Source organism: Ruditapes philippinarum, unplaced genomic scaffold (assembly GCF_026571515.1).
Source record: "Ruditapes philippinarum isolate M1 unplaced genomic scaffold, ASM2657151v2 ctg503_1_1_1_1, whole genome shotgun sequence".
Taxonomy (NCBI): domain Eukaryota; kingdom Metazoa; phylum Mollusca; class Bivalvia; order Venerida; family Veneridae; genus Ruditapes; species Ruditapes philippinarum.
The window spans coordinates 103,575-117,451 of NW_026860208.1; the positions used below are offsets into that span (position 1 = coordinate 103,575).

At 31.3% G+C, this 13,877-nt stretch overlaps 1 protein-coding gene across 1 annotated transcript in view; it reads left to right on the top strand.

The window, feature by feature from the left end:
• Positions 1-326: 326 nt before the first annotated feature.
• LOC132759232 (probable sodium/potassium/calcium exchanger CG1090) overlaps positions 327-13,877 on the top strand; it is a 31,912-nt gene continuing 18,361 nt past the window's right edge. The window contains exons 1-4 of the mRNA XM_060750966.1: positions 327-695; positions 3,100-3,300; positions 6,662-6,762; positions 11,294-11,380. Coding sequence (XP_060606949.1) covers positions 518-695; positions 3,100-3,300; positions 6,662-6,762; positions 11,294-11,380 — 567 coding nt within the window. The 5' untranslated portion in view covers positions 327-517. The remainder of the gene's footprint in view (positions 696-3,099; positions 3,301-6,661; positions 6,763-11,293; positions 11,381-13,877) is intronic.

Consider the following 13,877-nt stretch of genomic DNA (forward strand, 5'->3'; position numbering starts at 1 on the left):
TGGGTCAAACCGTTCACGCCGAACATGTACTTAATTAAAAGGGAGGGTAATCCGAGGGTAACACATGCAGGGTCTTTCATATATATATAGAATCTATTTGAAAGACCCTGGGTAACATAAAATATACTACTTAAGTTTATAATAATATTTTTGTTTCATTTTTTGTGTTTTTTTTATGCATGTTGATATAATGTGACATTTTAGTAAGTGTTTAATGTTTTGTATGATATAATGCAATTCTTCCCGCAATGTAGTTCGATTAACTCGCCGGTTAGCAATATGAACATATTCTGAATTTCGCTAGGTATATAATCAAATCTATTTTAATGACAACAACAACAATAATAATAAACTGTCAGCTGTCAGAAAGTTTATGGAAGAAGTTTAGGTTGCAGCAAGAGTGATTCGGTATTTTATGATAACTGTCACGTGTTCTTATAATTGACATTTGATTTATCCATTTATTTTGAGATTTTCTATGCAAGCATAAAATGTAAAGAACATTTATTTCAATATCATGCAGTTTCGGGGAAGAAAATCAAAGATATTTACTCAGAAAGTAAGAGAAATTCAGGTTGGAATTATTTTCTTTTGCCTACTTGTGTATGTAGGATTATGTTACGTTGGAGTTTTTAAAGAAAATGACGTGCTTAATGAAAGGACAGCTGACACTTCGGAATTTAAAAATATTAAAGGTAATGTGTATTTTCAGTCCAAAATATTTGGCATAGTTCCCATCCCTCAGTGATGTTTATATTGCATGATGTTTGTTTAAGGCAATTCCATAGCCACTTTGGTGTCATAGCATGGCTCAGCCTTTGGTAATTCTTTAAACACAAGTGGGACATCTTTCTCAGTCATAATTATCATTTGATTCGATTTCCACATACATAAATAAAAAAAAAATTTACTATCAAGTCTTTAAAAATTGAGGATTCCAAAGTAGATTTTTTCGATGCAAAACAAGAAGAATGCCCGACATATGAGCAGGCAGCTTTAGCCTTAATTTATTTCAGCGTGAACAGTTTGACCCCTTTTACAGACTTTTTTTTACATACACATGATTGTATTGTCATTGTCAAACTGAAAAAAGACACACTGCCCATCCAAAATTATCTTGATGTATCTTTGACAAGTCTAATTAGTTGGACTAATGAGCAGAGACACAGATAGTGTATAGCATACATCCAGGAGCAGAAAAAGAAAGAAAGAAACCATAAAGCCAAGAAAACTTTTTGTGTTGGTTGCACAAGATTGAAGAAATTTGGAGTCTTAATATTGAGATTTGACAATCAGACAGTAACTGGGATTTTTTATTCACCAGGAAATGGTATTAAAAAATATTTTATCTACATCACATTGCTTTAAAATTGTTTTAAGATTACTCTAAGCAGGTATACAATGTATACATTTAACCCATTACCTCATATATACGCGAAACAACGCACTTTTGACCCCCCCCCCCATTTTTTTAGGCCTGAAATAGTGAAAAAATGTCCTATTTGGGTCCCAAACACATGTTTTCGTTTGAGAAATGTTGCTAAAAAAAGTGAGCACTTTTTCGGCGCCGTCCCCCATCCTTTTGAAAATACATCAGGGGGTTGCCAGAAAGGGGATGTGCCCCCTTCTGTTTGGGGGGGTTTGAAGGGGGGGGCGGAGTTGCCCTCACCGCCAAGAAAATTTTGGACTTGTGAGAGGCTGAAAATGACCCCAGGTCAATCATAAGGTAACGTGTAACCAACGCTGAAAAGCCTTTGACTCTATTTCAATCCCTTGAGAAGTTGCAGCACTTTGAAATAAATTTTGATGGAAAAAATCGAGGCAAAATAGTGATTTTTGGCAATTTTGAGATGTCCCCTCGTTGCCATGGTAACAGGAAATTTAAGACTGAGCATGTCCTTGCAAAGGCAATAGTCCAGTCAACATTTGTGCCAAGTTTGATTAGTATTGAAGCATTTTTCATAGTTTCATAGCAGTTTGAACTTGTAACAGGAGGCTTTTCACTGAAAACGGCCATTTTTCACAATATGCTCATGTGGGAAAGGGTTAAGAGACAGCTATGAGATACAAGGAAATCCAGGAACCAGTCCCTAGCCCTTATTGAATAGACCCCTTGGTTCTTTACATGCCCAGTGTATAGCACTGACACATGTGAGGATTACCTGGATTTCTTAATTCTTACCAGTTCACCTCTAGGTAGGTGGGAAACATTGAAAGTGTCTCTTAGAGCTATCATTGATTCAGTGCAAAGCATATCAACGATATATCGATATCAAGTACGTAACTAAAATCAACGATACACCGATATATCGATAATATCCTATACTCACTTGTCTGTCATTCACTTTCATACATGTTTCAATGATTTCAGTCAAAAACATGTTCTGTACAGTGTCTTGTCCACTGCATGATTTTTTCCAGACAATATTTTTTGTCACCATGTTGCTATGAAATAATTCCACTATATAACGAAAGCATAACATTAGATATAAATAATTGTTTCTGCATATATTTTGGGTGAATTGTATTATTTCTAGACATTTAATTTATATGTCAAAAGTATCGATTTTTTAAAATGTGTATCGATTATTGATCGACAAAAAAATATCAACGATACATCGATATTGTCGATATCGATGACAGCTCTAGTGTCTCTAAAAAATCCCAAAGGTGTAACCCAGGATCGAACCCGGGACCTCATGAGTCATAATTAGTGGTCTAATCCACTGAGCTATCTCGCCAGATAAATGCCCCATCTGTGTTAAAATTGTTTTATTTTTTATTGACAGGGGAAAAAAATGATCAAAAATATTTCTTTTGTTTAATAGGTAAACTGCTTGAACCCCATGCATCAGGTATACCGTATATGTGTAACTAATATATATGTCTTAAGTCAGCTAGAATACTAAACGAAAGTAATCAGTTATTCAGTAGTGATGTGATAAGAGTTTAGGATTTTAACCATTATTTCTGGATATAACAGTTTATACTCTGGTAACATTAAGCCTTTAAGTCTTGATAACAGAATATTGTTACAAGAAGTTGCTGTATAAATGTTTAAAGAATAAAGATATTCATTATAACGTCATAATTTTTCAGCTGGATCACGGTCCTTACTCTCTGTACTACCAAACTGCACCCCTCGAGCCATAGAGCAGTTCCCGAGAGATGTGTTCACTACAGCTGAAAGGAAGCAGGGCGCCATTATTCTCCATGTTGCTGTCACAATATACATGTTCCTTGGCTTTGCTCTACTTTGTGATGACTACTTTGTACCTTCCCTTGAAGTCATTTGTGAAGGTATGTAAATATTCATGTAAACATTTTTAAAAGCATAATATATTAATTATCATGTTAAATTTTAGATAATCCATGCAGGCATGCACAGTTGCAGATTCAGGATTTTTTAATAGCTTTGGGATGAAAAAAAGGTGTAATGAATAAGTTTTAGAGGGGAGGGATACATTTTGCAAAGGGGTCGTGCATCCAGCTGTGTTTGCTAATATGATTATTTAAAATTTAGTAATGATCTTTTCTGACACTACCAATACATGATATATCTTTAATAAATTCTAATATAACAAATCAGCAATTGATAAAAACAGTTTTAATTTTATCATGCATGACTGTATATAGATCTCCATTTTTTTTTTATTTTTGTTTTTTTTACAAAAATCGAGTTCCCATTTTCTACCAGTAGGTTAAAATAAAGAAAATTGAAAATTATGAACAATACTCAAAGTAACAGCTGTTTTTTATGGTGTGTTATATGAGTATTGATCATCATCTTAGTATTTCTTACTCAACCCTTTTAAATGTTCCAACCCCCGCAACTTAAATATGTGTACATGTACATATATTTTTAACCAATAAATCAGCTAAATATCTAAATTATCATAGTTAAATGGACCTGTCGGTGAATATTTTTCAATTTGAACAAAGCCATTCATATCATCATTTTGGAAAAAATTATTAATACATTATATACTGACTGAATAGCAAACAGTGACTGGGGTCAGTGGTCAGATAGTATGGATATAATTATGCTGTATGGTCTGGTCTGCACTAAATGTATGGGTTACTTAGTCTGCTGAACAAGATTATAAGCTGCCTGCATATTAAATTTACATAAATTTAAAATTAATTTTTAAATGACGTCTCCTCACCTGCTTTGGCTGATTTCTGTTGAAAATTAATAGAAATGACCTAATAAAATATATGAAATGATATCCATGTACATGTAAGTCATATCTACAGGTGAGCCATTTAAATGCACTCAATTGCAGAAAGTTACTTTGATTACAAATGTTGGTGAAGTTGAATATGCATTTTTAAGTTCGATGATGCACAGATCATAAAACAAGGTGCTGGCATAATAGTTTAGATTAGGATCTCTTTTGTTACATGTATATTTTACATGTACATGGGACATGTATAATATACATGTAACAAAAGAAATCGTAACCTGTTTGAAATCCCTTCATAGATTGTATTATAGCACGGGTTTTATTGTATTGGCAAACAATACCTAGTGAATGAATAGTTATATATATAGTAGATAATGAATAAATAGTATAATACTAGATAATGAATAAATAGTGTACTGTATACTAGAATCTGATATATAATGATAAATAAAGAATAGAAATGTCATTATCAAAACATACATGTATATTAAAGTATAGAATAGATCCATAAAATACATGTTTTATACTTTACGTGTCCAGGCTCTGTTAAAGAATGGAACACATTTCAAGCACTTAACTTGATTAAAGCTGATTGATTCTTACAAATCAAACCTGCTAGTTCTTAAATTTACTTAGTTGTATTTGGCTATAATTTACCACTATATTTGCCATGGCCAATGATAGCAGTCTGTTGCAGATTTATTGAAAGTTAAATGTGCTGACAATTGCGTTTACTTGCATGAACTTGATAGAAAATCTGACAATTTTTAACCCAAATCTTCACTTGAGACAAGAGTACAATAGGTTTAAATAAGAAATGATTTAGATTTTAATTGAGAATTTTGTCCTCCGGTTAAAAAGAAAAATTACCGATGAGAGAAACCTTTCTTAATTAATTTGCAAAAGCAAGACATTTTAACTCTTGTCACCAGGGACTGATTATATTTATGTCCCATTCCAAGCGCAACATAGTCCTTTTCTTTATTATTTATGCTTTCCAAAAAACAAAAAAACAAAGATGAAATTAAAGAACTTTATTCAGGTGAAAAGATTTAAAACTTCAACACTTATTTTGTGTGAATCATTAAAATTTTGTATAATGATTTTTGTGCATAAACTTGAGCTGTTCTCCTTTCCTAAGATGTTAGTTTTATAGTAATAAAATAAAATTAATGCTTCTTGATTTAAAGGCACATTATGCATCAGTTTTTCTTCTTGAAAATGGGCAAACATGGATTTTAATAAATAATCATCATCAGGTTCAAAGAGCAGGTTAGATGCTAATAATCACCAGAAGAAAGTATAATAAAACTTATTTGTCATAAAACTGATAAATGTAGCAAAATGTAAACAAAAATTTACATTATAATGTACAGTACATTTGTATTTTGACTGCAATAAAAAAAATTTAAACACTATAGCTGTACTTATTATTAAGTTGTCAAAATGCAACAGAACCTTAGACAAGGTTCAGATTATTTGCCAATGAGTTATTGTTTGGAAATTATCGAAGAACAAAAAAAACAAAACAACAATGTTTGCATTTCTTGGGCATAATGGGCCTTTAAAACAGTTTTCAGCTTTTTATGTCACATGTTTTGACAGACTGTTGCATGTTTTAATTCACTAAAAAAAAGTAAACCACTACAAGCTTTAATATAGATAGAGTACTTTGAACATAACAAAATTGCAAATGTTTCCTGCTTGTAGACGTTTTGATTGAAACCATTTATAGCAAATACATGTACATGTACTGTCACATACAGTTTAACAGCATAATTACCAGTACTTATATCACATTATATATTTTAGCATTTACATATACAATAGTCATGATTATAAAATGTCATGTCAATTTGAAACAATTAAGTGCTCTTGAAATTAATCACTTATTGTAATTATGTAAATGCATTTTTATAGCCTTCAGTTTAAATTAACACAGTATAATTATGTTATTGAAGGACATTTTTATAAAGATATGTTCATAATTGATATGGCATATCTGTGAGCTGAACAAAAATCTTTACCATAATTATACCGTCTTGGTTAAAAAAAAAAAAACGTAACCCTTAACACACCAAATATCTGAAATTACAAGTAACTTGCCCATCTTTCAATCTGGACAAAACCATTTATCGTTTGTAGGGGAACATTTCACAATTGAGGAAAAAGCCTGTATACTTTGCCTATATTTTAAGCAAATAAATCTTTGTTTTATGTAAATGAAAACACGTCTAAAATGAATTAAATTGTGATTGATATATATATATATGTATATACAGATTGTTTAGGTTACTGATATCATCTTTGTTGCTATTTTTAAGCAGATATAAAATAATGTTCAAAATTGTTACATCTTTCATAATCAATGTATTTTTTTTATTTGGATACCTTATATTATCTGATTCATATATAGTTAATTTTGAAACATTTCACATGATATTATCACATGGAATTCTGTCTTTAAATTTCAGTGTTGCATATACAGTCTGATGTTGCAGGGGCTACATTTATGGCAGCAGGGAGTTCAGCTCCAGAATTGGCAACAGCTGTAATATCAATCTTCATTGCCAAGGTATGATATCATATTGTTATGTAACAAAATAGAGGCAAAACATGCATCACACAAAACATGATTGTGATAAAAATTGATTAATTAATCTAGAATTTTTTTTACATTATTGCATAATCACTATGAATGCCTACATAAATACATTTAATTAAAGAATGGTGATTCTGTTCTACTGATCATGTTGTTGTTTTTGATGTATCATGTTGTTGCCCACTTCTTCTCTGGTTAACCACAAAATATATCATTTGAAACTCCACATATCTGGTTAAGCACCAAAATGTATGACATGAAACTCTGCATAACTGGGTTTCTTTTGAAACTTCACATATCTGGTGAACCACCAAATGTATTATTTTAAAACTCCACATGTCTGGTTAACCACTTAATGTATCACTTGAAACTCTACACAAGTATTTGGGAACTTAATTGTAGGTCACACTTCAATTCTACCACAGACTTGTATTGCAACAACACGTCTTATGCAAGTTTCATTTGTCTACACTTACTGAATGTACATGTATTCCTTGATTCTTAAGTCATAATTTTAGAATACTGGCCAAGACTCATTGCTCTATCATGGAGTTTTACTGAATTATTCCTCTTTGTGAACCCTTAAGTTATGAAACTTACAAATTGGTACTTTCTAGCATTGTCTGTTAGAGGAAGTCCTGGAATGTTCTCCTTATTATATATGAGTGTTAGCATAAGCAGTCAGAAACCTAAAATCATTTGCTCCTCACCACTATGGGTTTAAATCCCAATCAATAAGCATGTTTCAAGTGATATGACAGGCATTGCAAGTATTTTAATGTCAGCTGTTTGTATCATCCACTATCTATAAGATAATGTTTTATTTTCTATTTCAGGATGATATAGGTATAGGAACTGTTGTTGGGTCAACTAATCTTGTTTTATTCTCTATTTCAGGATGATATAGGTATAGGAACTGTTCTTGGGGCAACTAATCTTGTTTTATTCTCTATTTCAGGATGATATAGGTATAGGAACTGTTGTAGGGTCAACTAATCTTGTTTTATTCTCTATTTCAGGATGATATAGGTATAGTAACTGTTGTAGGGTCCACTTATCTTGTTTTATTCTCTATTTCAGGATGATATAGGTATAGGAACTGTTGTTGGGGCAACTAATCTTGTTTTATTCTCTATTTCAGGATGATATAGGTATAGGAACTGTTGTAGGATCAACTAATCTTGTTTTATTCTCTATTTCAGGATGAAATAGGTATAAGTAACTGTTGTAGGGTCCACTTATCTTGTTTTATTTTCTATTTCAGGATGATATAGGTATAGGAACTGTTGAAGGATCAACTAATCTTGTTTTATTCTCTATTTCAGGATGATATAGGTATAGGAACTGTTGAAGGATCAACTAATCTTGTTTTATTCTCTATTTCAGGATGATATAGGTATAGTAACTGTTGTAGGGTCCACTTATCTTGTTTTTATTCTCTATTTCAGGATGATATAGGTATAGGAACTGTTGTAGGGTCAACTAATCTTGTTTTATTTTCTATTTCAGGATGATATAGGTATAGGAACTGTTGAAGGATCAACTAATCTTGTTTTATTCTCTATTTCAGGATGATATTATAAATTTATATCGGTATAGTAACTGTTGTAGGGTCCACTTATCTTGTTTTATTCTCTATTTCAGGATGATATAGGTATAGGAACTGTTGTTGGGTCAACTAATCTTGTTTTATTTTCTATTTCAGGATGATATAGGTATAGGAACTGTTGAAGGATCAACTAATCTTGTTTTATTCTCTATTTCAGGATGATATAGGTATAGGAACTGTTGTAGGGTCAACTAATCTTGTTTTATTTTCTATTTCAGGATGATATAGGTATAGGAACTGTTGTAGGGTCAACTAATCTTGTTTTATTCTCTATTTCAGGATGATATAGGTATAGGAACTGTTGAAGGATCAACTTATCTTGTTTTATTCTCTATTTCAGGATGATATAGGTATAGGAACTGTTGTTGGGGCAACTAATCTTGTTTTATTCTCTATTTCAGGATGATATAGGTATAGGAACTGTTGAAGGATCAACTAATCTTGTTTTATTCTCTATTTCAGGATGATATTATAAATTTATATCGGTATAGTAACTGTTGTAGGGTCAACTTATCTTGTTTTATTCTCTATTTCAGGATGATATAGGTATAGGAACTGTTGAAGGATCAACTAATCTTGTTTTATTCTCTATTTCAGGATGATATAGGTATAGGAACTGTTGTAGGGTCCACTTATCTTGTTTTATTCTCTATTTCAGGATGATATAGGTATAGGAACTGTTGTTGGGGCAACTAATCTTGTTTTATTCTCTATTTCAGGATGATATAGGTATAGGAACTGTTGTAGGATCAACTAATCTTGTTTTATTCTCTATTTCAGGATGATATAGGTATAGTAACTGTTGTAGGGTCCACTTATCTTGTTTTATTTTCTATTTCAGGATGATATAGGTATAGGAACTGTTGAAGGATCAACTAATCTTGTTTTATTCTCTTTTTCAGGATGATATAGGTATAGGAACTGTTGAAGGATCAACTAATCTTGTTTTATTCTCTATTTCAGGATGATATAGGTATAGTAACTGTTGTAGGGTCCACTTATCTTGTTTTATTCTCTATTTCAGGATGATATAGGTATAGGAACTGTTGTAGGGTCAACTAATCTTGTTTTATTTTCTATTTCAGGATGATATAGGTATAGGAACTGTTGAAGGATCAACTAATCTTGTTTTATTCTCTATTTCAGGATGATATTATAAATTTATATCGGTATAGTAACTGTTGTAGGGTCCACTTATCTTGTTTTATTCTCTATTTCAGGATGATATAGGTATAGTAACTGTTGTAGGGTCCACTTATCTTGTTTTATTCTCTATTTCAGGATGATATAGGTATAGGAACTGTTGTAGGGTCAACTAATCTTGTTTTATTTTCTATTTCAGGATGATATAGGTATAGTAACTGTTGTAGGGTCCACTTATCTTGTTTTATTTTCTATTTCAGGATGATATAGGTATAGGAACTGTTGTAGGGTCAACTAATCTTGTTTTATTTTCTATTTCAGGATGATATAGGTATAGGAACTGTTGTAGGGTCAACTAATCTTGTTTTATTTTCTATTTCAGGATGATATAGGTATAGGAACTGTTGTAGGGTCAACTAATCTTGTTTTTTTTTTTCTATTTCAGGATGATATAGGTATAGGAACTGTTGTTGGGGCAACTAATCTTGTTTTATTCTCTATTTCAGGATGATATAGGTATAGGAACTGTTGTAGGATCAACTAATCTTGTTTTATTCTCTATTTCAGGATGATATAGGTATAGTAACTGTTGTAGGGTCCACTTATCTTGTTTTATTTTCTATTTCAGGATGATATAGGTATAGGAACTGTTGAAGGATCAACTAATCTTGTTTTATTCTCTTTTTCAGGATGATATAGGTATAGGAACTGTTGAAGGATCAACTAATCTTGTTTTATTCTCTATTTCAGGATGATATAGGTATAGTAACTGTTGTAGGGTCCACTTATCTTGTTTTATTCTCTATTTCAGGATGATATAGGTATAGGAACTGTTGTAGGGTCAACTAATCTTGTTTTATTTTCTATTTCAGGATGATATAGGTATAGGAACTGTTGTTGGGGCAACTAATCTTGTTTTATTCTCTATTTCAGGATGATATAGGTATAGGAACTGTTGTAGGGTCAACTTATCTTGTTTTATTCTCTATTTCAGGATGATATAGGTATAGGAACTGTTGTAGGGTCAACTTATCTTGTTTTATTCTCTATTTCAGGATGATATATGTATAGGAACTGTTGAAGGATCAACTAATCTTGTTTTATTCTCTATTTCAGGATGATATTATAAATTTATATCGGTATAGTAACTGTTGTAGGGTCCACTTATCTTGTTTTATTCTCTATTTCAGGATGATATAAGTATAGGAACTGTTGTAGGGTCAACTAATCTTGTTTTATTTTCTATTTCAGGATGATATAGGTATAGGAACTGTTGAAGGATCAACTAATCTTGTTTTATTTTCTATTTCAGGATGATACAGGTATAGGAACTGTTGTAGGGTCAACTTATCTTGTTTTATTCTCTATTTCAGGATGATATAGGTATAGGAACTGTTGAAGGATCAACTAATTTTGTTTTATTCTCTATTTCAGGATGATATTATAAATTTATATCGGTATAGTAACTGTTGTAGGGTCCACTTATCTTGTTTTATTCTCTATTTCAGGATGATATAGGTATAGGAACTGTTGTAGGGTCAACTAATCTTGTTTTATTCTCTATTTCAGGATGATATAGGTATAGGAACTGTTGTAGGGTCAACTAATCTTGTTTTATTCTCTATTTCAGGATGATATAGGTATAGGAACTGTTGTAGGGTCAACTAATCTTGTTTTATTCTCTATTTCAGGATGATATAGGTATAGGAACTGTTGAAGGATCAACTAATCTTGTTTTATTCTCTATTTCAGGATGATATAGGTATAGGAACTGTTGTAGGGTCTGCTGTGTACAATGTCATGTTTGTCATAAGTATTTGTGCTCTATGTGCAGGCATGGTATGTAATACTTTATTCTGTAACTTCACTGAATTTGCATGTTTCAATCAGTAACTGTTGTGAAATTGTTATTGTGTAAAACTTTATTACAGTAATTACTCGTAACTGTGTCATACAACTTTCGCCTTATATAGTAACTTGTATGTTAACTTCCCTTTAGCATGAAAAGTTCATATTGGCCTGTTTTCATTCTTTTAATGTTGGAGTGAAATTTGTCTTAAAACTATGCTGTTTAATCTTAAAGGTGCATGCCTCCAAATAAGTCAAATATTTCTGAATTAATAGATTTTTTATACATTCTTAATGCAGTCATGTAGTCTAATATTTTATTATTAAAATCTTACTTAATTTGGAATTTGGATCATTTGGTTTTCATAATGCATAGTCCAATATTTCTTTATAATGCTCATTGTTTTGCAAAATATTTCTGATATTGTGACTGTTACTTATGAATAAAGAACAATATAGATCCACCCATTTTTTGCCACCCCCAGCATCACCCTACTATGCTCCCCCATCTGTGATATATTTGGAAACAAGCCAATATTTTCATAACAGTTTTATGTTGACCCCATGAAAATGATATCCCCTGTAATTTTATGCTGAAGGTCTATCCAAAGTGTACATGTATATAGATACAGATTATTTTAACTTTCATGAGTAAATTGATATGAGATCACTAAGCTAGAAGATTTGTTGCAGTAGGCCTATATACATACACTACAGACATTTGATTATGATCTATCTAGAAGTGATGATGATATTTTGATTATATGGGATGATATTCATTACACGCTGCATCAGTAAAGTGTAAACAGCTGGTACTTGCATGCATCAATGATAGACAATTGAATATCATTGTTTCTTGCAAACAATATATTCCTAAATCTACAAGATACAACAGATCTATGCCATCTTAAAAGTAGGACATCAGCATAGCATAAACTGCTGTTACTTGCATGCATCAATAATAGACAATTGAATATCATTGTTACTTGCAGACAATATATTCCTTAATCTACAAGATACAACAGATCTATGCCATCTTAAAAGTAGGCCAGACAATCAGTACATTCAAACAGTAAACTTACGGCCACTATTTGAAGAATAGGTAGAGCTATTGCACACACCCCAGATTGTATGTGTCAGCGTCACACTATGGTTTTTCATTCAAGTTTGTATCTCCAAAAGACCAAAACTACTGAAGGAAATGGGTTGAAACTTCGCAAACGTCTTTGAGAGTATAATAGAGGGTCACTGTCCATGGATTTTGGCAGAAATATGGCCCTTTTTGAACTAAGAAAACTCACATTTTCTAGACTCTTGTTTTACAATTAAACACTGAGGATTTTTTTTGGTCGGGTTTAAAATCTGTAACCTTAGGCAATGGACAACTAAAATGTTTTTCTTGTTTTGAAATTCAATGGGATTGTTTATGTATATTGCTACTTTTAGTCATGAGGGCTTCAAAGTGCTAAACTACGGTATTCATCTATTGACCAGGCAATTGAATGAGAATGTATTAATGTCAGATATTGGCATAAGTCAGTATTTAATAACTTTATTTACAAAATTTTCATTTGGTTTCTTTATACATGTACATACTGAATAAATATTCTTATGCAGACTTATGAAAAATATTTGCAAAGAAGAAATGTAAAATAAAATGAAGAAATGCAAAATGAAAATTTTCTAGCATTAATTAAATGTCTCCCAAACTTCTTGGGAGACATTTGTTTTAACCTTTGCTATATGATGCTATTGATTAGCATAATGATTGTTACAATATAAAGACTTGAAAATCCTTCTTCCTTTATGCCTCTCTCTATCTCTGTCTATAATAGATTAAAACCATAAATCAATGATGCTTTCAAAAGCAATCTGGCGTCACTTAAACGTTTTGTTTACATACACTGAAAACTGCATTGTTTATTTTTTTTTGCCATGGTTATAAATAGATTATTCTGATTTATGGCCCTTTTATAATCTTGTTGTCATTGCATTGTAAAATAATTTAACATTGTAAGATGATTAAATTTTAAGGTACATGGATATGATTTATTTCAGTTCACAATTTTTAATTTTCATTCATAAGATTTATAAAATATCCATATAATTATAAATGAAATGAAATGAAATGGTAATGAAATGGCAAGGAAAGTGGAGAGTCTCAATTATAAGCTTTTAACATTCAGTTCAATCATGATATTGTATTAAATTTTCTGTAATTGTTGCATAGCATTGTAACTTGATAAAAATAAATATGTTTAAACCAAATGGCAGGAAAAAGAGTAAAAAATTATTATTAACACCGCTTTCTAAGAATGGCAGGATTTTAAAGATTTTTGTCACATAAGTTTATTTACACTTTAATTATTTTTACAGTTTTAAGTTATTGATTTTCAATATAGATAAATAACATTTGAGTTCCCCTGAGGACTGTTTATATATATACTTATTTAAGTATTGGTGTCATCATCAGATACACATGTAAATT